Raw genomic sequence first — 24788 nt, 5'->3', positions numbered from 1 at the left:
GAACAGATCTATATCTCCGGAACAGATATATATGCTGTGCACCACAGAACACAAATAATAAGCAACAGAAAACAGAGTGTTGTCAAGTGGTTGTCAACCTCAAAACTCAAAGGTTGACTCTCACTTTTCATAATAATAATAATAAACAAAAATAAATTAAATGTGAATCATTTTGAAAAAGTAGAAGATATTATAGTGCAGTATTTCTTCCATGGAACCTGTGGCAACAAAAAAAAATCCATTCACTAAGATTAAACCGAAATTTGTTAAGACCCTGGTATCTGGAGAACATGGAAATGATGTGAGAGAAGAATAAATATTTTTGTTAATTGAATTTTTCAGCCGAGTAATCCAACTCAAGCATTTGAAAATGACAAATGTTGTCTTTATATGAAGACCCGAGTGTTTCTTGCATGGCAACTTACAAATTGGAGAATTTCAAGATGCATTCGGCTTTTGATTTGTATTTTATTGGATAAATGAATCAATTTGAGTATCATTATTTATAAGAGCATTGAATTAATGATGTTTATAGGCACTCTTTGAATCCTATGCCTGTTTATGTTAAACATGCACTTACATAGGATTTTCCGAGGGATTTTGAAGCACAAAACTGACAGAATGAATTATTTCAAGAGAGAAATCTTCAGCACGCCGATTCTTGATTCACAGGGGACAACTCTGATTGAATTCACAACAATATTGCTTTCACACCTATATTTTGAATAGGGAATCAATTTTTTTTTCATTGTTTTCATTCAATCCATTGGTTTTCCAGATATTCAAATTTGGATTTTATACAGTTCTGTTCATTTAATTGAATATGCTGTGTGAATCAATAAAATTTTCACTAATTTATTATGTAGTTTGGATGATAATCATTAACTGCCATACACCAGACTTCAAAACATCATTGTTTGATTCTTTCATTAAAACAATTGAGGTAAAAATTTATTCAGTGGCTGGAAGAATTGAAATAATTTCTTTATTTCTCAAGAAAAACGAGTGCAGGAACCTTACAGTAGATTTATCATCAAAATCACAGAATAAACGAATAAAAATTCTATATATTGATTCACACAGCATGCTTGAAGGGAGAAGCAATATTATTTAAAATTTAAATGTGAATATTTCGTAAATGAATGGATCAAATTCAGAATAGAAAGCCCTTTCAAAAATGATATCACTTACCCTAAATCCTTCCTATTCAAATATAGGGGTTGGGGTTGTAACTTCTGAAATTCCAGGTGTCCTCCCAGTTTCAATTTTAATCGATATTTGGGGTTGTAGCACTAACGCCCGGTTTCACAATCGAAGGTTTAGAAAATTTTACTGGTTAGGCGTTTTACACAGTAAGTGCTAAGTTCAGCACTTACTTTGTAGTTACAAAGATTAACCTCTTCCTATTTGCTAACTATTGAGGTACAAGTTGAGTTACAAACCCTATTAACTCAAAATGTACGCATTAACAATCGATGAGAAAATGAGGAAAATCAAAAAGTGTGTATGGAAAAAAGAAAAAACAGAAGAATCACACTGAAAGCACTGAAACTTTCCAAACTGTAGGATGAAGATCAATGTCCTATTTGTTGGACTAACTTCCATCCGTCGTATCTGTTTTTGAATGCATAACAGAACTGAAAGTTCTGTTAGGAAGGAAATTCTGATGTTGAGTTTATCTGAAATTCTACCGCCTCAGTTTATTGTCATGACCTCTGAGATTGTTGAGGTTTAGAGTGAACTAAGATGTCTAAAACTGTGTTTTAGATGTCTAAAACTGTGTTTTAGACATCTTAGAGTGAACATATCTCTGACTTGGCCACCCAGAAATCCGCGAATAGCTCGGTATGAGAATATCAAATCATCGCGAGCTCTCTTATCCTCGAAAGATGTCAGTCTCATGGATTTAAGACAGATATGTAGGCGTACAGGTCCGTAGTCAATACATCTTCGTATGTTCTCGAGTAAGCCAGCTTTGCCTCTCGTTGCACACCACCAGATAGGACCTCCGTACTCGAGATTAGGGCGAATGTAGGTCTTGAATACGGTACCAGTTGTTCTGTCGTTGTAACCCTTGAAAGATTTGTAGAACGTGTACGTCAGTTGTTTGGCCTTGGAGTAGATGTGCTAGATATGTCTACGCCAGCTGAGGTGTTCCAAAACTATGATACCAAGGTTGAAGATTTGGGAAACAGAAACCAGAACCTGACCACCCATGTTATGCGGAAAACGAGGGTAGTTTTTTCCGATGTGAAAAATGTATGCATTGGGGGGAAGCATCCAGATATTGCACCATTTGTGTAAGCTATCTAGGTCGCCTTGAAGTGTGGAATAGTTGTAAGTTGGGAAATTGTACTATTTAAGGCGAGATTTAAGGTCATCGGCAAAAAGTGTGAGAGAGAGAGAGAGAGAGAGAGAGAGAGAGAGAGCAGATTTTAGGCAGATTGGCAAGTTGGAAGGGAAAGAAACTGGATCGGAACCAAAACGAATTCCTGGGGTACACCAGAAATCACCTGCCAAGACCTTGAAGAGAACTCGGATCCGACAGAAGCGATTTAGTAGAAAAGCTCTTATCCACCCCAGTAGTCTTCTGCTGGTGTTCGAGTTTAGTTAGAAATTGGACATGTGGAACCCTGTCGAACGCCTTCCGAAAATCAAGATAACTCATGTACACCGGCTGTTCGGATTCCCATGTCTCTCACACAGGAGAGAAGGTTTGTTGGTTCATGTTGTTGGTTCAGAATCTGGTCAGAAATAATTCTTTCCAAATCCTTGGATGCGGTCGACAGGAGACTAATTGGACGATAGTTATGGGGTGATAAGGATGAAGATTAACGAAATATAATATTTAGAGGGGCTACAAACGCTATTCAAGAAGAGATGCTGATATTCCTTCAGCACCCGGAGTCGAAGAAGTATTCAATTCGGTAAGACGTCTCCTCGGTTATTTCTATATTGGAAATGACGAAATGATTTTGGTGCGGACTTGGACCAGACGGTTCGGGCGTAATAACATAAAGGAAAACCTCGGACAGGACATCTGCTGATTCTCTAGAACTGCCAATGATGTCACCAGAAAACTTCCTGAATAGTGGGACACCTACTTTGGTGTTAGAAGAGGATCTGATGTACTTAAAAAGTTTCTTCTTGTTTTTGGAAGATGCCAAACCATTATCGAAATGAGGTTTTAATTTTTGAAGCGATATTGTGGAATCATGATTGGAGAAGTTACGGTGAGTGCTATAGTCGTCCGTCCATCTCGATCTCAGGTACCTTTGCCAGAGTTCTTCCTTCTTTCTTATAAGACGAAGACACTTATCATTGATGCAGGGCTTGATGGTCTCCATTCGAGTGTTGCCAGCAATGATCTTATTGACGGTATCGACAAACTTCTCCCATACCAACTCGATATTATCGAGAGGGTTGAGGAATTACTCCCAAGCAATCATCTCCAGTCCATTGGAGATACCCTAGTATCCAGCTTTCGAATAGAACTGTATTTCGGTGCATATTGTGACATGATCATATCTGCCAAATAGGGATAGATATTTTAGATCCGAAGTGAGGTGTAGATCAGAAGACCAAATCTAGTGAAGAAGGGACCTTTCCCTGGTATATTTTGAAACCTTCTCATTTCAACCATTTCAACTTGAAGCTTGAAACTTCAGATTCCTATCTGGCGAAGGAACGAAAATCATCGGTTGAATTTTCACTAGAAGTGATCATTCTATTGAAAACACTTAAAACTACATAGTACTGTACTCAAATATGGGTACCAATCAAACATACAATACAATATATTTATATAGAAACAGTATTTGAAAAGCGTGTAAGTATTGTGTCAACAACTTATTCTACATTTATGCTACAAATTCTAGATTGACGTACGAGAAGATTTGGAACAGTCTGAAAAACTGCAAGAAATAATAGACATACTAGTAGCTGCTGGATACTTCCGAGCCAGGATAAAAAACTTATCTTCTTTCGATAAGGTGGTTGGTGGCATGACGTGGTGTATCGAATTCTGCAATGTTGAAGTCGATGTGGACTTGCTCTTCCAGGAGAATTCAACAATAGGTCAAAAAATGTAGGTTCTTCGAAACTCGCAAACGTTTGTTATTGAAGAATTGGATTTCAGCGCGTTGACTGAGAAAATAGTTGCAGTTTTACCTGAGATTCAATGTCCACATCCTATCGAGCCTCATCAAATACAAGGATTAGATTTTATACACATTTTTCCAGTAATAGAAGTAAGAAATTATCCCATTAAACTTGACTCTGAAAAGTTCGTGACTCAGCAGAAAATCAGAAGGGAAATTTTAGGTACTTTTCTGTTATAATTATCTGGTTGAAGAATTACGCTATATAGTCTTTGATATGCTGTATTTATATTTACTCTCTGTGAAATCGACTTGAAACAAGAGTGAGGATCCTAACATATGGATTTCTACCATGAATGCTCAATTAATAAAATTATAACTATGATATTTTAATATATCGGATTAAAATTTCAAGGAAGACATTTTATTCAGGGATAATAAGCTAGAACGACAAAAACTTGCAATTTTCTCCAGCCAATTTTCTTCAATCATACCATATCAGTTTAATTTTTTAAATAAGAAAGAAAATATCGTGCTGCAACACTTGAAACAAGATGCATTTTGAAATAATGTACACGTCATAGGTAATGAGTTAAATCACACTCGTTAAACACATACAGGGTTTAGTTTAACTAAAATAAGGTACCTACTCGTACATTGATTATACAGGGTGTTTCATCATAAACTGGACAAACATATGTGGTCGGTAAATGATACCGGGAGAATCATTTTTGCCCCGTACCCCGTTTTCGATGCATAAGAGAGTACAGGGTGTTCAACGTCCACTTTGAGCAATATTCTAATGAGTGTGGTCAGTTATGTATAAACCTCAAAGTAACGGTTTCTGGTCTCATCTGAGAATTTTTCGGTGCTCACACGAAAAATCTTCTAAATTAATTCATAAATAAATGAATACAAGTCATTTCAATTATCTAACGATTCCCTGTGAATTATTTGATATTAAATTATAACCGCAAGGAGCTATGGGGCTGCGAATCAAATAATAGTTTTATAATCCGTTAGATGTAAAATGATGTTGTCTGTTATGAGCATTATGATATATACGCAACAACGTAATCTAAGACAAATAATGCATATCAGATGGTTCCACAAAGTTTCAAATGCAGAAGTCTTGCAGCGCGTGAGTTGTATAACAATTGAGAACCAAGTAACGAGGGCCCAATTCAGATGGAGCGGCCACATTCTGTGGATGCAAGACACAAGACTCCCCAACATAGCTCAGTATGACGAATTCACAGAGGATGCTCGGAAACCAGGAGGTCAATATAAGCGGTTTAAGGATATACTGCATCAATCCCTAAAATCAGTTAATGCCAATCATAACTGGGAACAACTAGGGTTAGACAGATAGCATTGGAGGTCTTTGGTCTACAGTTACAATGGAGACTCGAGAAGAATACAGCGGCGGCCAGATATGGTTGGTGACTATCCATGCCCGGAGTGTGTAAGGATCTGTAGGTCACGGTTGGGTCCCTTCAGTTACAGGAGGGCACACAGTCGCAAGTAGCCCTAAGAAATTATAAGTTTGATGGCACAGATAGTTTTGTTTTTGAGTTTTTTTTTGTAGATTCATTCTCGGTCTCGGGATACAGCAATGAATGAATGAGTATGACATATAATTTTTTTCTTGTTCGAATTTTGCTGAGTCACGCACTTCTCTGACTATTGATGAATTCAATGCAGTCCAAAATTCTTAACTCATATTCTAGTGGCTCGTGAAACGCTCAATGGAATTCAGGAAACAGGCGTTTGACTTTTGTTACTCGTATGCTGTTAACCAGTTCGATAAACATTTCTCTCAACGGTGCGGTTTTACAGAAAAGCAACAGCAAATGTTGAAGCATATAAAAATGGTTGGTGATGTTTACGAGCCTCGTAGAGTATTCAAAAGGAAAGACGCGATTCCGTTAAAAGATATATACTCTAAGGTTCAATTAACATTGTTGGAATATGGATATAAAGGTGCTCCTCCGCCCAGCGAGAGTGAAAATGATTCCAGCTTCCAAGTTGAGGGGGTAAGTGAGATTTCGTTTGTGTTTTTGAAAATATTTCTCAATTTATATTCCTCTTTTCTTTTTTTCTTAAAGACCATTTCAAAACAAGAAATAAACCTACATTCATTCGAATATAGTGATTAAAGTGATTTTGAATGATGGGTCTTTAATCTCTTAGATATTATTATATCCAAAAGATTGATTTTGTGGAGTTCTTCTACTGTTTTTGACATCATATTTTTGTATGTGAAAATTCAGTTTCTATTAGTCTGTCTGTTATTTATTTCCCTTGAGATTGAAAGTAAATTTTCGTGTAATGTGGACATTTTAGAAATTTAACATGTACTTTCAATGAAAGTCCTCTCAACTAGCTTCAAGTCGATTTTTTTAAAGCTTTTTTTATTTCTCAATCATAAATACTGTCTCTACCTTCTCCTTTTAACGTTATTTGAAAATGGGAAATTGAGACTATTATTATTTTTTATATTTTTCTAAGCTATTATATTATCTTGTTATTTAAAGAAAAAAATGGCTCAAATAATGGAGACTATGGACCTAATCAATAAGGTGAGTTGATAATCTGTCGTTTGGGTTTCTTGATATCGCAAAATTTTTAGGATTCCTTGGATTATGAAAACCTTCCAGAAGATCGCGGAAAAATTTCAGAGCACTACCAGGAACTCAAAAAAGAATTTAGGGTAATATTCTCAGTTTTACTTTCGATGATATCAGAAAAAAATCGAAATTCAATTAATATTTGAGCAATGTTTCAACTGAAATTTTAACTTCAGGATTCCGACGCACTGTCTAACGATGAGAACAAAATTTCATACTTGAAAGAAAAGAAAGAAGTTCTCATCGATAGTTTGAAGAAACTGAAGTCCAAAAAAATGAAAATTCAGGAAAAGATTGAAGATCTGAAGGATTCAGTATCGAAGATAAAGCTTGAACAAGCAGATGTTGGTGAAGCTATGAAACGACTAGAACCCGATGAAAAAGATTCAGAGTAAGAAGAATGATTTTTTTTTTTTTGAGCGAAACATCATTGATTCTTTTCCAGGAAATTCAAAGAAGTTGAAAGATTATTGCTCCATGGTGATGATTTGGATAAACAGAAAAAAGAGTTTGAAGAGCATTGCCAGAAGGAATCGCTTCGTTTACAAACTTCGATTGAGTAAGTTTTTTTGAATGATAAATATTAAAGCTATTCCTAAATGAATTCATTTCCAAGATCACTAGAGAAGAAATCAGTATCGGCAGAAGCTAAATATGAAGAATTCCATAGCCGAAGTGAAGAAGAATATGAGAAGCTGAAAGTGTTGAGATTACAGGTTGCAAAGAAGAATAGAGCGATATCGATATTACAAAGAAGAATTGATGAGGTTCCAAGTCGTGCTGAATTGGCCCAATATCAAAAAAGATTTATAGAGCTATACAATCAAAGTAATTATCATTTCGTAGTTGTGAATTGATTACTTAAATTTCACAATTATTTTTGTACAATAATAGGGAATTAATTCTTCAGCTGAAGTTCACGAAATAATCATCGCAATTTATTTGTATTATTTTATTTCCTTTCAGTTTCAGCGAAACATAAGGAGACTAAGCAATATTATTCACTCTATAATACATTGGAAGATACGAGGCAGTATATGAAGAAAGAATTGTCCTTGTTGAATTCTATAATAGATAATTATCCTGAGTAAGTTCTTACTATCGTAACTTAAAATGTTTTTTTTTATTTTCGTATAATAGTCGTTTATAATTTTTTTGCACTTGTTTCTATTGACCAAATGTTCTAATTTTCGAATTTTGAGCTGAAAATAATCTCAAACGATTGGGTGAGATTTATTGATGGAGAATTTATGGTCGAATTAAATTCTCTACATCTAACCACTAATATGCATGTATGTCTAGCTCGTTTCAGAAGACAATCATTGTTCCAATTTCTAGTTTTCATGTACCTGCGTAAATACGCGAGGAACTATAATAGTTTCATTACTTCTATAAATTATCTCGTTACTGGACGCCGCGCCGTTCGAGTAGGTACTCAATAAGTAGCTTAGCTCCTAGTAGTATTTGGGTACGTTAATTCACAAGGTTTTCCTTCAGAGTAGGACTTGTGTTGCTCTGACGAGCTCAAATGAGACCGAAATATGGTCGGCATCTACTCTTTTTCTACGGGACATGCTTCCTGACGGGGTCCGAGCGATGGCAAAATTGGCTAGTTCGATTAAGATCGTAACACTTGTTGATATTCATATCAGCAGGTGATGAGTATGCGTCTGAATTGATTATTATTATTGCATTCATGCGTCATATTGATATTGGCGTTATAACTTTTCTATTGTATACAATGACAATTCATATGTATCATTTTCCGCGTCTAAAGCCCAGTCCCGTACTTGAATTTCAATGAAATCGCATCAAACAGGAGATGATAACCACTCATCTTGAGTATTTTCTATATGTGATTTTTTATGAAACGATTCTACTTTCTGCCAAGAAAGAATATTCACCTTTTATAACACCCAGTATGGAATAAAAATTCGCTTTTCAGAGCGATGCGTTCGAAGGAAGGCAAAGAAGAGTTTCTTCAACAGTTTCTGAATATTCTCGAAGGTGTGAAGCAATCTAAATTGAAAATGGAGAAGCGACTGTCACAAGAGAAAAGAAAACGAGATGAGTTGAGCGATTCTTTGCATGGGTACATAGAAATCAACAGAAAGTACGCAGCGGCCATCAAAGTGTTGAAGATTGAATTTCAGAAAAATGAGGAAATCATTAAAAATTATATGTAAATTCTTCAATTCCACATTATTTCAGGTACTCACTTCAAAATTCAACATTGTTTTTCTTCAGCTATTCTTATTTATATAAATGAATATTAGTTATCTACTGTGATTGTTTATTCAAATTATATTAAACAGCGGTTCAAAGAAGATATACTTTGGTTGTTTTATTATCATTTCCATTCCTCATCACTTTAGGTACATCAAGAAATCTGAAAATATCAAGTGATCCTCAGTGGGGAGCCATAATATAACCGCAGTCCTGGAAACTGTCATTACCCTTTCTAGATTTTTAGGAGTAGAGTTAAATGCTTGCTTTTATATTTCGTTCGCTACCAAATATTTCAATTTACCTCCACCCACCTGAAGATGCTATTGTGATAGCGAAATACGTGTCGTGGTTCAAAAACTCATTTTTGTGAAAACCGTCTAACTGTCCGTCTAACGAGATCCTCTCACTGGATATCAAATTTGGGGACATCCTGTAGATACTATATCGACTTAAAGATTGAATTCAATGGATGCATGTGAATAAAAACTCTAGTTTCAGTGTTTTATCATATATTTCAAGTAACTGGGTTCATAAGATGTATGATTATCCTGATTTACGCGGAAATCAGTATTCTGGTTGAGTACTGACGTATAGTAAAAGGATTTGTTTGCCATTGACTGAGGATAAAATACTTTCGGCTCACGTTTCGGCTTCAATGCTTCATAAACTGATTTATATCGATCAGGCATATATTCTGGGAATTTATCGAATCCGCCAGCGTGCATACCTCCAGGCTGCAATGGAAAATCAGATGAAATTGTTGTGTATTGAAGTGTATAAATTTCGACATTATAACATATTTGAATAGGAACTTTCGCAACGACGTAAATGGAAAAACCGTTGGGGAAATCGGATGAGTTTCATGCCATTGCAAACAGGGTTGAATACGATTCTGACAAGATGAAGAATTAAGCTATTTTCTCGTTTTCTGTCATATAATCAAGACAGACTTGTACTACTAAAAGTACTAAAGTACATTTAAGTGTAAAAAAAAAATTAAAAAATAATATGGGATCATAATTATACACATATTGCTGGCACAACGGTTGAAATATGTAAACCATATTGGCTCACAAAGAAGTTAGCTACACATCAACCTGCATACTTCTGAGAGATCCACCGAGTCCAACATTTCTGCTGATTGACAAAATAAGAAAGTGCTCGCAGTAGTCTTCTTCAAATTGAAGTATGCTTAACCGATGATAACCGGTTTGTCCACTATGCTTAGAGTTTGCACTTTAGTAAAATTTTGTCTATTGGTCATTTAGACTTACGGCGTTTTCGTAGAAATTTTTTTTCTCGTAAAGTTTAAGTGAGCAAAAGGAACGCACAGGTGGGCAAAAAGATGCGAAACGAGGAGCTTTCAAATGAGACCAATATCGGAAAGATCCGTTGAGCACAGAACACATCCACTTGACTTACTTTATGCCGTTGAGGGCCCTAGTTTAATATTACGAGGATGTATTAACAAAATATTGCGTTACCATAGCAACGAACAATATCTCATAAGAAGTGTCAGTGTGAAGTTTGGATCAAAAAAGTAAACCACAGCAACCAGAGTTAAGCAAAAAATTGAAAGAAAGAAGATATTCACCGAAATTGTGAAAATGAAAAAATTAGAGTTTCGAGCCATCATCAGAAGTACCTGTATTTAAAAGGATTAAGACTTAAAGCCCGTTTGCAACAGCCGAGAATTCTCTAGAGAATTTACTCGAAAATTCATGCGCCGTGAATTCTTTACCGTTACATGCGCACTTTCGGTAGAATTCTCTGTCCAGTTGCAAACAAAATAATCTCTGCCGTTTTCTTGCGAGAATTTTGTAGAGAATTCTCGGCTGTTGCAAACGGGCTTAGGAGATAAGCAGATTCACGAAGATATGCTTAACACCGTTGGTGATCAATGTCCTACGTATGCGACCGTGAAAAATTGGTCTGCAAGCTTCAAAAGAGGTAAATTTTTCATTGAAGATGATGACAGATCGGGAAGGCCAGTTGCCGTGTCAGTCCCCGAAAATATCGATGCAGTTCATGACATGATTTTATCAGACTGTCGAATTGGGCTGAAACGGATATCTGAAGCACTGAATATTTCATACGAACGCGGCGTTCATCACTAGAAAAATTGCTTCAAAATGGATCCCCAAGTGTTTTTAATGTTGCCCAAAAGCGTGCAAGGGTAGAAGCATCGCGTTCGATCTGTGCTCGATTTTAAAACGATATAGACTTTTTAAACCGAATTGTTACTATGGATGAGACATGTCTACGACAAAGCAACAATCGATGGAATAGCGACATGCACTCTGGTACTCCAAGACCTAAGAAGTTTCGTGTTCAAAAATCTGCTGGAAAAGTTCTTGCTTCAGTTTTTTTGGGATTGCCATGGAGTAATGATGATTGATTTTTTTAATAAGGTTCAAGGGTAGAACAATAACCGGAGATTACTATTTGACATTACTGACCACTCTACGGGAAAAAATTAAAGAGAAAAGACGCGGAAAGCTTTCCAAAGGTGTTTTGTGTTTGCAGAACAACGCCCCTGCATACAAATCTCATGTTGCCACGCAAAAAATTCGTGATTTAGGATTTGAATTACTAAAACACCTCCCTTATTCACCAGATTTGGCTCCATCCGACTATCATCTCTTTCCTCAACTGAAAAAAAGTTTAAAAGGTCGTAAATTTTCTTCCAACGAGGAGGTAATAAAAGCTGTGGAGCTCTGGTTTGCAGAGCAAGAAGAAAAATTTTTTTTGAAAGGTCTAGAGACGTTGTAGGTTCGCTGTAATAAATGTATCCAATTAAGACGAGAATATGTTGAGTAATAAAATATTTTGACATTGAAATTTTGTTTGATTCCATAGTAGGCTAAGAATGTTTCAATATATATATCCTCGTAAACCAGCAGGGAATATTGAATTATTTATATCTCCGGTAACAGTCAGTGGTAGAGGAAAACTGAATGCAGAATTGAAAAGAACAGAACGAAGCAGTACGCAGATATCCCACTTGCTACGGTGAAAAAAATTTTTTTTTCTTCGAAACCTATAAATGGGCAACAGACTGATGAGCAAACTGGATATAAGTCAGCTATGATTTTGTCTGGGAGCAGATATATATAGAAGATGGGGTAAACTCACCCATTTAGCCGGCCCAGTAGGTATGTAAATTCCTGTTCCTAGAGGTTTCCCATATTCTTTTGGTTTTGGCCTTATATAAACCCTACCTTTCTTCACATTTGGTGGATCTGGATATGGATCTGGACCGAAGTAAGGTTGTGGGTGAATCATCGTCTTCATGGGACCGTCTAACATTGCTCCATATTGCTTATATTTAGGTTTTTGTGCGTATTTCGACCACCTGTACAAATTTATAAAAGCGGCATATCCGATTTCGAAGAATTATAATAGTTCACTTACATGTAGGTGGGATATTTTCCTAAAGTAATGTCAATATAGCCAGGTCCTCCTTTTTTGCCAGGATTTGTGAGGAAAGGTCTATTTTCGGCTGCTTTTTTCGGAACTGGTCGTTTTTTCGGGCTGAATGCTGAAATGTTACCGCTGAAGCATCCAAAGTAGTCTCCAGGGGTTGCATGAAGTTTTGAACCACAACAGGAGATGAATGGTCTTTCCGATATGTTCGGCACTTTTGGAGGTCTGTATCGAAACACATCATATATTAGTTGAAAGGAACTTTGCGAAGAAACATCATTAATTCCGTCAAATTGACATCGAAAACGAGGTGAGCCAGAAATACCATACGGATAAAACCTGAATACCTACATCCTCATCAGGTTGTCTTCGGGTAAAAATTAAAAAACCGAGTGTTGTGAAAGAAGCCACATTATGATAATTCCATAGTACTGTGTCGTGAAAGCCAAGATCAAAGGAGTACCCTCGATAAGACCAATTTTTCGGGATTATTCCCTATTTTTGGGGCTCTGTATCGAAACGTGTATACAGGGTGTGGCGTAAAATGAATCGACAATATTATTATGATACGTACCTGTGGGTAGAGGATGTTTTGTGGCGGTTCAGCAAAATATGTTGTATGTCTAGTAAAAGTCCTTCGGTTTTCGAGATATTCTAGATTTTCGAAAATTCAAAAAGAATTACACCACTCTTTTTGGTGGCACATCTCAAAATCAAGGAATGTTTTTTAGATAGTATCGCTCTTAGAACATAGATACATGGAATGGAAAAAAAAAACATTTCAAAGATGGGAGTGAGATTTAGTTGCTTAGTGTCGCCAATCACAATTGAGACATTTGTTTCGGAGATCAGTGACACATCAATTTTCACTACGAATAAATAGGAAGTATATAAATTTTTCAATATAACGCCACTGTCTTAGTGTCGCGCTAGACAGAGAAACATCGAATGTGTGTACTGCAAAACATTCATTTGTAGCACTGAATGACCATTCCATGTTTCTATGTTCTAAGGTATTGCTAGATAGATCGGCTATAGAATTTTGGGACGCACATGCATTTTTTTTTTACATAGATTTAACTCAAATTTCCTGTTTTGATATTTCTTTCACCAGTTTAAACTAAAGTGGTGTGGAAAAATAAATAGTTACCTATCTGAGTGCCAAAGTCAGAAACAACTTGCTTGTTTCATGGAGATTCCGAAATGGTATAATTCATTGTATTCCCAGCAGGACTTAATAGAAAATAAATTCTCATCACAATGAGTCAAGGGCGTCAAGGCCTAGTTTAGGGTAAACGGTAAACTTTGTCTTTAAAATCTTTAGCATTGGTAAACCTTGTCTTTAAAATCTTTAGCATTGGGACATGCAACCAGAATGAAGCAATCATTCATCAGAAGATATGTACGAACTCATAGTGGCCACTTTGAACATTTTTTGTGAAATTTAATTTAATAAAATGATGCTTTAACCCTCTAATACCCAATTCCGCCTTGAGACTGGTTCCATATAAGTGGATACAAATTTATTCCCTGTGAGCAGTTTAGTTCAACTGCTCATGTCCGCCTTCAGTGTAGGTTCATTTTGTGAGAACAGGTGTTAATGTAACCCCGGGTTTCATAAAGCTTGATCGGGGAATCAACGCAACAACAACAACAACAAATAGACGTCAATTTGTTTACAATCGATAATTCAGTCCTGATCATTCGGAATATCATTCTCGCATCAAATTATGATGTTGATACGTCCCTTAAATTATCCCCAATTGCTACTTCTTCAATATATTCAGAAATGGAAAGGTTTCAGTGATTTCGTTTTAGAAATCGAGTCACTGTCAAATCGTTGATCAGACAATCAAAGTTTTATGAAACCCGCTGTAAATCAGTTAACTATTTGCGCAAAAAAGATGTAGATTATACATAAGCTAACTTGAAACTATACGGAAATAATTTTAAAAAGAAAAAAAAATTGGGCATTAGAGGGTTAAATTCTTATTTTCCCTCGTTTCATTTCATGATGGAACTTCACAGTTATGAGATTAAAATTTTTTGGTTATTTTCAAGATATGAAGTAAATATTAGCACTTTTGTAATAAAGGAAAAAATCATGTACGAGGCTTTGTTATTACTGTGTCCATACGCCACCTTAGGACAAAATATTCATTTTACATTATCCGTAGAGAACCACTTCTTTAAAAATGCGGAGCTGGCCGATTTTAAGCATCTTGAGAACCGAAGACAAAAAATAATTTTTTCAACGGCAGAAAGCAGCCCAATTCACATTCAGCACCAACAATATCGAAAGCTATTTAACTACCGCAAATCGTCCACATTTTTTCACTAACAATTGAAAAATGAAAATAAAATAAGTGAATGATGATGAGACCTATGAGTACGAATTCAGGTGATTTTTGACAGGTTTCTAGGTCGACGAATTATTCAGAAAACCAGGTTTTGGAAAAAAGGCCAACTAGTTTCGACTTTATTATAAAATCTTCATCAGGGCTCTGAAATGGTACAACAAAACTACAATAATTTCGGATGTTCGAAACTTACAATTAAAAATCAAAACCCTATTTAAAAAAAATTATTTTCAAAATACATACACACACATATACTATTATAAATGAGGAAAAGGGTTCGGAAAAATTGTGAGAACTTTTAACTTACATTTTCACCTTTTGTGGTTCTGTTGTCATAAATTTCGATGTCATAAATTAAAATTAAAGAGAATAAATTACTGCTCGCATCTAAATCTTTGAAAAGACTGATGTGATGGTGTTAAATTATCAAGTTAGATGTTTCTGGAGTATGCGCGGACAATTATGGCAATTTACACACTAGGGTTGGACAACAAGCTTCTATTTATTCTTTATTTTTCCAATTAAATAATAATATGCGGTATTTAACTTTTCTATATCGTTTCTTTTGTTAATGGAATTTTCGTCTTGTTTTATGGATATCATTTCATCTAATAACCGCTTTTTTAAATTTGTTTGCCTACCCAATATTTTTACTGACCCAGGATCGAAATTAAAGGAATGAAGAAGACTTCCTACATGCTCCGCGAGTGCCGTATTGTTTTCCTTTTTGTTTTTCAAAGGATTAAGGATGTTGAGTGAGTCTCTTTTGTGTTCTGAAATTCTGTCCCTAAGGTAGCGACTAGTTTGACCAATATATGTGGCTGGACAGTCGTTACAAGATATTTTATATACCATGTTACTCATTAATTCTTTGGGAGTTGCACTTTTGGTTTTTGTGAAAAATTGTTTTATAGTATTGTCAGATTTGAAGGCAATATTTACGTTTAATCTGGTGAATATATTTTTAATTTGCTCTCCTAAATTTTCAACGTAAGTTAAACTGAAATATTTTTGGTTTTCTTTTTCTTCCTGTGGTCTGTGGTGCTCAGGTTCGCTTTTGTTCAGAATTTTTTTTATGAATTTTGTAGGATAGTTATTTTTTTCTAGAATTGTTTGTATTTTAATGATGTTTTTTTCGTGAAATTCATTATCAGAAAGTTTGAGAGCTCTATGTTTCAAATTATTAATTATGTTAATTTTTTGTGCCATATGGTGTTTTGAATTAAAATTGAGTATTCTCCCGGAAAACGTTGGTTTTTGGTACCAATCTGTAATTATTCTATTATCTCGTCTGATCAATAAAGTATCTAGAAAAGGTAGTGAGTTATTATGTGATTCTATTTCAATAGTGAATTTCAAGCGGGGATGAATGCTATTGAATGCTGCTAAGATTTCATCCTTTTTATCGAAAGGTATTGACGTGATAATGTCATCAACATATCTTTTAAAAAATGGTATCCCAAAACTCAACTTATCAATAGCCAAATTCTGAACTTCCACCATTACTATGTCAGATGTTACCGGTGCCAGATTATTTCCCATACCCAATCCAAATATTTGCCCGAAAAATGCATCATTAAACATAAAATAACTATTTTCGATGCAAAACGTGAACAGTTGTAAAAATTCTTCAACTGATAGAGTTGTATGAGGCTCAATTTTCCCCCATTTTTTTTCGATTATTGTTATCGCCAGGTCAAGTGGAACATTTGTATAGAGTGAGACTACATCTAGTGAAATTAGTATGTATCGGTCCGGAATTGTAACTGTTTTTAAATATTCAACTAACTCAAAGGAATTTCTAGTGTATCTATCATCTTTCTCAAAGGCATGGTTTAGAAGTTGGGCTAAATATTTACTAAGGTTATATATAAGGGGCTTCCGATGTATGAGACAATTGGTCTTAAAGGGTTATTTAATTTATGGATTTTAGGTAAGAAGTATATCCTAGGACATAGACCATTAGTGCATTTTAAGAGTTTGTAAGTGCTCTCTCCGATCTTTTTTTCCTTGTATAATTTAGTTACAATTTTATTCAATTTAGACTGAACATTTTTGGTTGGATCTTCATTAATTTGGCAGTAAGTTGTGTTATCATCCAAAATATTTAAAGCTTTTTGGTCGTATTCTTCTCTGAATATGGCAACTGTTGCTTTACTTTTATCAGCTTTCGTTATAATGATATTTTCGTTGGTTTTAAGAAATTGTTTTGTTTCCCTAATCCACTTCCGCAATATGTTATTTAACCTGTCGGTTTCTTGGTTTTTTGACCTAATAAAATTGGTGATGGAATTAATCAAGGAACTGCGTGCTAAGTTGGTGCTATCTTCATCATTACATGTTGAAAGGATATATTCTATATCAATAATTATTTCTTTCAAAGGTTGTGTTGGACTTGAATACGGCAAATTAAATTTATCTCCCAAGCTGAGTAAATATTTGATATTTTCTGGGAACTCTATATTTGTTAAATTCACGAACCACTTTTCGTCACTTCTTACATTATCACTAAAATTAAATGAGGCAGATTTCAAGTTAGAAAATTTTTTAAGCTGTTTCCTTTTTGTTTTAGAATATTCTAGTCTCGAAATTTTTTTGTTTTTAGTAATCAGTATTTGCATTATATCCTCAGGCAGTTGATTAGCTAATAAAGATTTCATTTCAAAAGCTTTTCTTCTAAATACATTCAATTTCCAATGAATGATTGATATCTCTAATTTCAATATTTTACCTTTGAATGTACTGACTATTGTGTTATATTTATCTGAGATGTTTTTATTTTCATGCATGAGTAGAGAATAATTAATTGATTGTTGAATATGAATGGGGTAAATACCTTGATTCTTACAGTTTAATAAAAACTTCCTGTGGTTCTCAAAATGATCATTTTGAGAACCACAGGAAGTTTTTATTAAACTGTAAGAATCAAGGTATTTACCCCATTCATATTCAACAATCAATTAATTATTCTCTACTCATGCATGAAAATAAAAACATCTCAGATAAATATAACACAATAGTCAGTACATTCAAAGGTAAAATATTGAAATTAGAGATATCAATCATTCATTGGAAATTGAATGTATTTAGAAGAAAAGCTTTTGAAATGAAATCTTTATTAGCTAATCAACTGCCTGAGGATATAATGCAAATACTGATTACTAAAAACAAAAAAATTTCGAGACTAGAATATTCTAAAACAAAAAGGAAACAGCTTAAAAAATTTTCTAACTTGAAATCTGCCTCATTTAATTTTAGTGATAATGTAAGAAGTGACGAAAAGTGGTTCGTGAATTTAACAAATATAGAGTTCCCAGAAAATATCAAATATTTACTCAGCTTGGGAGATAAATTTAATTTGCCGTATTCAAGTCCAACACAACCTTTGAAAGAAATAATTATTGATATAGAATATATCCTTTCAACATGTAATGATGAAGATAGCACCAACTTAGCACGCAGTTCCTTGATTAATTCCATCACCAATTTTATTAGGTCAAAAAACCAAGAAACCGACAGGTTAAATAACATATTGCGGAAGTGGATTAGGGAAACAAAACAATTTCTTAAAACCAACGAAAATATCATTATAACGAAAGCTGATAAAAGTAAAACAACAGTTGCCATATTCAGAGAAGAATACGACCAAAAAGCTTTAAATATTTTGGATGATAACACAACTTACTGCCAAATTAATGAAGATCCAACCAAAAATGTTCAGTCTAAATTGAATAAAATTGTAACTAAATTATACAAGGAAAAAAAGATCGGAGAGAGCACTTACAAACTCTTAAAATGCACTAATGGTCTATGTCCTAGGATATACTTCTTACCTAAAATCCATAAATTAAATAACCCTTTAAGACCAATTGTCTCATACATCGGAAGCCCCTTATATAACCTTAGTAAATATTTAGCCCAACTTCTAAACCATGCCTTTGAGAAAGATGATAGATACACTAGAAATTCCTTTGAGTTAGTTGAATATTTAAAAACAGTTACAATTCCGGACCGATACATACTAATTTCACTAGATGTAGTCTCACTCTATACAAATGTTCCACTTGACCTGGCGATAACAATAATCGAAAAAAAATGGGGGAAAATTGAGCCTCATACAACTCTATCAGTTGAAGAATTTTTACAACTGTTCACGTTTTGCATCGAAAATAGTTATTTTATGTTTAATGATGCATTTTTCGGGCAAATATTTGGATTGGGTATGGGAAATAATCTGGCACCGGTAACATCTGACATAGTAATGGTGGAAGTTCAGAATTTGGCTATTGATAAGTTGAGTTTTGGGATACCATTTTTTAAAAGATATGTTGATGACATTATCACGTCAATACCTTTCGATAAAAAGGATGAAATCTTAGCAGCATTCAATAGCATTCATCCCCGCTTGAAATTCACTATTGAAATAGAATCACATAATAACTCACTACCTTTTCTAGATACTTTATTGATCAGACGAGATAATAGAATAATTACAGATTGGTACCAAAAACCAACGTTTTCCGGGAGAATACTCAATTTTAATTCAAAACACCATATGGCACAAAAAATTAACATAATTAATAATTTGAAACATAGAGCTCTCAAACTTTCTGATAATGAATTTCACGAAAAAAACATCATTAAAATACAAACAATTCTAGAAAAAAATAACTATCCTACAAAATTCATAAAAAAAATTCTGAACAAAAGCGAACCTGAGCACCACAGACCACAGGAAGAAAAAGAAAACCAAAAATATTTCAGTTTAACTTACGTTGAAAATTTAGGAGAGCAAATTAAAAATATATTCACCAGATTAAACGTAAATATTGCCTTCAAATCTGACAATACTATAAAACAATTTTTCACAAAAACCAAAAGTGCAACTCCCAAAGAATTAATGAGTAACATGGTATATAAAATATCTTGTAACGACTGTCCAGCCACATATATTGGTCAAACTAGTCGCTACCTTAGGGACAGAATTTCAGAACACAAAAGAGACTCACTCAACATCCTTAATCCTTTGAAAAACAAAAAGGAAAACAATACGGCACTCGCGGAGCATGTAGGAAGTCTTCTTCATTCCTTTAATTTCGATCCTGGGTCAGTAAAAATATTGGGTAGGCAAACAAATTTAAAAAAGCGGTTATTAGATGAAATGATATCCATAAAACAAGACGAAAATTCCATTAACAAAAGAAACGATATAGAAAAGTTAAATACCGCATATTATTATTTAATTGGAAAAATAAAGAATAAATAGAAGCTTGTTGTCCAACCCTAGTGTGTAAATTGCCATAATTGTCCGCGCATACTCCAGAAACATCTAACTTGATAATTTAACACCATCACATCAGTCTTTTCAAAGATTTAGATGCGAGCAGTAATTTATTCTCTTTAATTTTAATTTATGACATCGAAATTTATGACAACAGAACCACAAAAGGTGAAAATGTAAGTTAAAAGTTCTCACAATTTTTCCGAACCCTTTTCCTCATTTATAATAGTATATGTGTGTGTATGTATTTTGAAAATAATTTTTTTTAAATAGGGTTTTGATTTTTAATTGTAAGTTTCGAACATCCGAAATTATTGTAGTTTTGTTGTACCATTTCAGAGCCCTGATGAAGATTTTATAATAAAGTCGAAACTAGTTGGCCTTTTTTCCAAAACCTGGTTTTCTGAATAATTCGTCGACCTAGAAACCTGTCAAAAATCACCTGAATAAAATAAGTTTCTAATATGTTGTTCCTTTTCCGGAATTGACATTTTGATACCCAAAAACGTGAAAAATTTATATGGTTTTTAAATTATAAAAAAGATACCCTGAAAACTGTACAGCATTCGGTGACGTTCGTAAAAAAGTTAACTGACAATTTTACAGGGTGAGTCTTTTACTCGTACAAATATTTCAACAGTAGATTCTTGTGGTCATCATTTTTTCCGAATCGGCTCTGTTTAAAAGATATAATATGCTGTTGTATAAATGTTATTTTCAGTTCTATCCCAAAAACAGTTTTATCGAATGAAAATAATTTCGGAAGTTTTTTTATTTACTTGATGAATTTTTTTCGAACACAACGATATCACCCACGATTTTCAGTTCTCTCATTAAATATGACCATTAAGTACCATAAAAATACCAAACATTCAAAGAAGCCAACTCTTGAAAATAAGTTGGACCTCTAATGAGGTTTTATAAAATAAACGTATTCCTCATATTTTCCTGCATAATGCGCAGTTTTCGAGTAATTTGATGTCCAAAAATTGAAAAGTATCTGTGGAATTTCAAAAATTGGGCACTTTGGCACTTCAAAAGATCCACACACATGTGTATAGTGTCACAGATTTAGCTAGTTATTCTGAAGGTCATTTTGTTTTTCCAGGGGTAGCACAGCTCATTATGAAAATTTGAAATGGCTATGTCTTTTTATCAGGGCCGCATCGGAAAAAATGGTATAGGAAAAAAGTGTTTCTTTTGACCTCAAGAATATACTGTTGATATATTCGTACGAGTCAAAGACTGACCCTGTATATATATAGCGTGAAGAACACGAGAAAAATGTCTTGATGCGGGAAAAGCATACCGTAAGCCATTTTTAAGATGAGGGTGCGGCACCTTCATGTCTTTGGATACGGTTCAATTTGTGACTCTTTTTCTTGTTCCTGCCATTAGGTATAAAGTTAACATTCCGTACTTCAAATTGCACATATTTTTTATTTCTTATGAGCTTAAACACAGCCTATAAATCTCGACGATCGCGCCTACCCTGTAATGACTAGCGACGTCTTTTCGAACAAAAGCGTAGACGTGAGATATGCAGATAAACCGGCACTGTATTTTATTCTATTTTTAAATGAAAAAACTCACTTCTTCCAACTCACTTTTTTCCTCTAACTATCACTTCTTTCTCGAATATCCTCTTGAATTCACTCTCGAAAAGTCCATCCTGTGTTCCACAAACAATTTTGTTCCCGGGACATATAAATCCTTTGAGGTTTTTAGATTTTTCCGCTGAAAAATATCTTATATTCATTTTATGATCGATGTAATTATTTAGATGGCTTACTAGCGAACGGCGAAACATATCCCTTGCCATTCATATATGGCATTTCTGCGAACAATCCAATACGCTCCATATCTGGTTTTCCATATGTGAACCCCCATTTTGTTAATTCCACTGGCTGAGCCTTGTTTTTCGGCATTGTTTATTCTTCTTGATCCAAATTCACATAGAAACTGCTCGGAATTTTTGATTTAAATGCGGGTTAGTAGAAAAAATAACAAAAATCATGCTGATTCCGATTCGCATTTGAGTTGACAGATTTGTGAAAGAATGCGATTTAGACGAAGGTTCATAGAATGTATGAACGCTTTCAGAGAGGGGCGCCTATCACAGAAAACATCCCTTGATTTACTTTATGGATGTATCTAAAAGCCTAGAGTCCCTGTACTTTTTAATTTTTGAAAGGGTCAATATTCTACCCCTACCTGGCGACGCCCATGGGTAGGAAACTACAATGGATATCTTGATATTTTAGCTTAACTGCATCCTAGAATAAACAAGCCTCTAACTAATCGGTTGTTCAATTCAGGTTGAGATTTAAGTTGATCATGGATTAACAGACAGATTTGAAGGGAAATGTCAAAATTAATCCAGGATTAACTTTAATCACGAATTGAATTTACTTTACCAGCAGTTCTTAAGGGGAAGTAGTACATACGATTCAAGATCAATACGATCGGCCTTGGGCCTTGATTGCTTCATCCATAAAGCAACCAAGGCCCAAATATACGAAAATGTGTCAGATCTTTGATCAATAGCCTGAATTACGTACTGAGTCAGTTGAAAAGTAGAAATTACCACGTAGACGTATATTAGGAGTATTGAATAATTTTCAGTTATTCCTGAATTTCAGCGTAATTTTGGCATATATCGCTATGAAAATCTTTGCAATATATAAAGAATTGAATCGCCGATGTCACCTCGTCGTTATTTTTACCGAAATATGTCGAAAAACCGTCCAAAAATGATTGTGAAAGCAAGTTTTATTGACACTAAAGTTCAAGTTTTTTTTCTCATAAAAAAAACTTAATTGGAAAAAAAGAGACGGGGTGACATCAAGACTTCCTTTAACTTCAATTAAAAAAAAATCAAGGCTTCACGTAAGAAATTGATACGTAGGTAATTTAGGAATTAGTGAATGCCGTTTTTGAATAGAGATTCTTGAGGTATTACTTCCCCTTAACTATATGCTTTCATTGGTTTATTTTCTCCAATAATCGGCCTTATATTCGAGCACGAATTAATGAATAGAGATTCCGTCCAACCAGGAATTGTCTTCTATAATTATTAGAGATAAATTGATGAAATTTACTATTCGACCAAATCCGCTTAATTTCTGATCGGTGATAGTGATTGGAATTATATCTATTTCCACACCGATACAAGTGCTGCTCAAAATGTTTTCGTGCAATGAAATATTGAATATTTTTAACTGTATTATACAGGGTGTTCCACGAGTAAACAGACAAACGAAAACCGTCATTAAGCTCAGTTCGAAAACACCTTCAGAAAATCCCCTGTATAACGGAAACGGGGTTTCTAATGCACCCATATGGGGTGTTTTGAACTCAGCTCAATGCCCTCATTGCCTTCTATATTCACTGTTTTCATTTGTCCTTTACTTATGAAACACCCTGTATAGGCGAAGTTCATACGATTTTCAGTCTAGCTAGCCTAAGAGTAATAAACGAATAAATTTAGTTATTCGTTGGTGAGAGTTCAGGGCCTAAGAGGAAGAATGAATCACGGTCCTGAGGTGCAAGATTTAGTCTACTTAGAATTGAAAGACTGTCTGTCTTCTGTATGCATCCCTGAATCAATAAATAAGTAATCGAAATTTCAATATGTTGTTGAAATATGAAAAACTTGTCATTGAGGTGCAAACTACGGGAGAAATCAGAAATACTACATATTCATAATGCCTCTATAAGAAAAAATTAAACGATCTTAGAGGAATCTTGATGTTGGACGGCCACATTGAAATTTCCTTAGTTCTAGCGTAGGTATATTCGTTTGTGGAATATTAAAGTTAGTTTTTTATTCTGGCAGGTATAAGTTACTTATATTTGTTACAATCTGAAGATACTGAATTGAACTGAAACAGTCATTTTCACCTACCTACTAAATTAGTTCATTATTTCATTTCTGTAGTTATTTTATCCGGTATTACACATAATAGGCCATGAATTAATGGTTTGTTGAAATCAGGTTGTTAAGGAGCTTCAAAAAATATAAAAATATACAGGGTGTTAAATTTAAAATAAAAAGGACAGACTGTGCTAGACTCGCGCAAATCACTCAGTATATTTAAATTTATGCTTGAGATGTGCACCAATTTGAAAGTTGACTTTTCCCAGTATTTTTTGTTATTTTCTAACATAAGGACACAAGGAATTTTAATAATTGAAAATTTTATTGAGATCATAGATCCGCATCTACCCAAAAATTTTCTATTACGGAATATTCGACGAACATTGCATGTTGTTGTATTTGTATTTAACTTTCTTAAAGTCCAGAGACGGTATGTAGAGTCATTCGGGGTAACTGAGCGCAGTGGGTAAGTGTGCGCAGTGCGTATATCTCGACTATGCAATGTATTGAAGAGGGGTTCATTTGGGTGAAGCAAGGGCGCAGAATCGCCGTATTAGTTTTTCATAGGAGTGCGCCGTGCCACGTTTCTTTAACTTTTTATTTGCAATCAATCAAATTCACTGGTTTTCTTGTTAATTTTTAGCATCTCTGCACATTCTGCCAGGTCCAAGATCCGAGTCCCTCAGTGTTAAACAATATTTTATTCGATCATGGGAATATTAATCTAAATATATAATAAAAAATTTCAGGTTCTCTTAGCTGCTCAACTCTATAAGAACGTCAATTCAAATTTTGGCTTACTGGGGAAAGTGTGCGCGGGTAAGTGTGCGCATAGATTCATTATATGGGTATCCACCAACAGGGGAATGTATCAAGTGTTGT

The 24788-nt window shown here is 34.5% G+C and overlaps 4 protein-coding genes across 6 annotated transcripts; 2 read left to right on the top strand and 2 right to left on the bottom strand.

The window, feature by feature from the left end:
* Window positions 1-91: 91 nt before the first annotated feature.
* On the top strand, window positions 92-8997 carry LOC123322033 (coiled-coil domain-containing protein 93). The gene is made up of 11 exons (XM_044909857.1): window positions 92-301; window positions 3879-4087; window positions 4139-4250; window positions 5831-6136; window positions 6638-6682; window positions 6733-6813; window positions 6907-7121; window positions 7176-7289; window positions 7347-7558; window positions 7697-7817; window positions 8676-8997. Exons 1-11 carry the CDS (start codon window positions 212-214, stop codon window positions 8914-8916), a joined length of 1746 nt encoding a protein of 581 aa, XP_044765792.1. The 5' UTR covers window positions 92-211; the 3' UTR covers window positions 8917-8997.
* A 454-nt stretch (window positions 8998-9451) lies between these two features.
* Window positions 9452-22092, bottom strand: LOC123322695 (UPF0602 protein C4orf47-like). The gene is made up of 5 exons (XM_044910680.1): window positions 21819-22092; window positions 21634-21763; window positions 12374-12610; window positions 12095-12314; window positions 9452-9693 (listed from the first exon to the last, which is right to left on the bottom strand). The coding sequence occupies exons 1-5, from the start codon at window positions 21952-21954 to the stop codon at window positions 9454-9456; spliced, it is 963 nt and encodes a 320-aa protein (XP_044766615.1). The 5' UTR covers window positions 21955-22092; the 3' UTR covers window positions 9452-9453.
* On the bottom strand, window positions 14753-16604 carry LOC123322694. 2 transcript variants are annotated; one of them, XR_006539204.1, is made up of 3 exons: window positions 15625-16604; window positions 15053-15528; window positions 14753-14889 (listed from the first exon to the last, which is right to left on the bottom strand). XR_006539204.1 is itself a non-coding variant. In XM_044910679.1 (2 exons), the coding sequence occupies exons 1-2, from the start codon at window positions 16327-16329 to the stop codon at window positions 15244-15246; spliced, it is 990 nt and encodes a 329-aa protein (XP_044766614.1). In that variant the 5' UTR covers window positions 16330-16604; the 3' UTR covers window positions 14760-15243. The 2 variants fall into 2 exon arrangements, 1 of the variants encoding a protein (XP_044766614.1); XM_044910679.1 differs by having other exon boundaries at window positions 14760-15528.
* Window positions 17714-20475, top strand: LOC123322693. Of its 2 annotated transcripts, XR_006539203.1 has the most exons (3): window positions 17714-19630; window positions 19727-20202; window positions 20366-20475. XR_006539203.1 is itself a non-coding variant. In XM_044910678.1 (2 exons), exons 1-2 carry the CDS (start codon window positions 17723-17725, stop codon window positions 20009-20011), a joined length of 2193 nt encoding a protein of 730 aa, XP_044766613.1. In that variant the 5' UTR covers window positions 17714-17722; the 3' UTR covers window positions 20012-20469. The 2 variants fall into 2 exon arrangements, 1 of the variants encoding a protein (XP_044766613.1); XM_044910678.1 differs by having other exon boundaries at window positions 19727-20469.
* Window positions 22093-24788: the final 2696 nt, after the last annotated feature.

Source organism: Coccinella septempunctata, chromosome 1, assembly GCF_907165205.1.
Source record: "Coccinella septempunctata chromosome 1, icCocSept1.1, whole genome shotgun sequence".
Taxonomy (NCBI): Eukaryota; Metazoa; Arthropoda; class Insecta; order Coleoptera; family Coccinellidae; genus Coccinella; species Coccinella septempunctata.
Note: the sequence above shows the minus strand (reverse complement) of the source record. Positions and strands in the feature narration are given on the sequence as shown.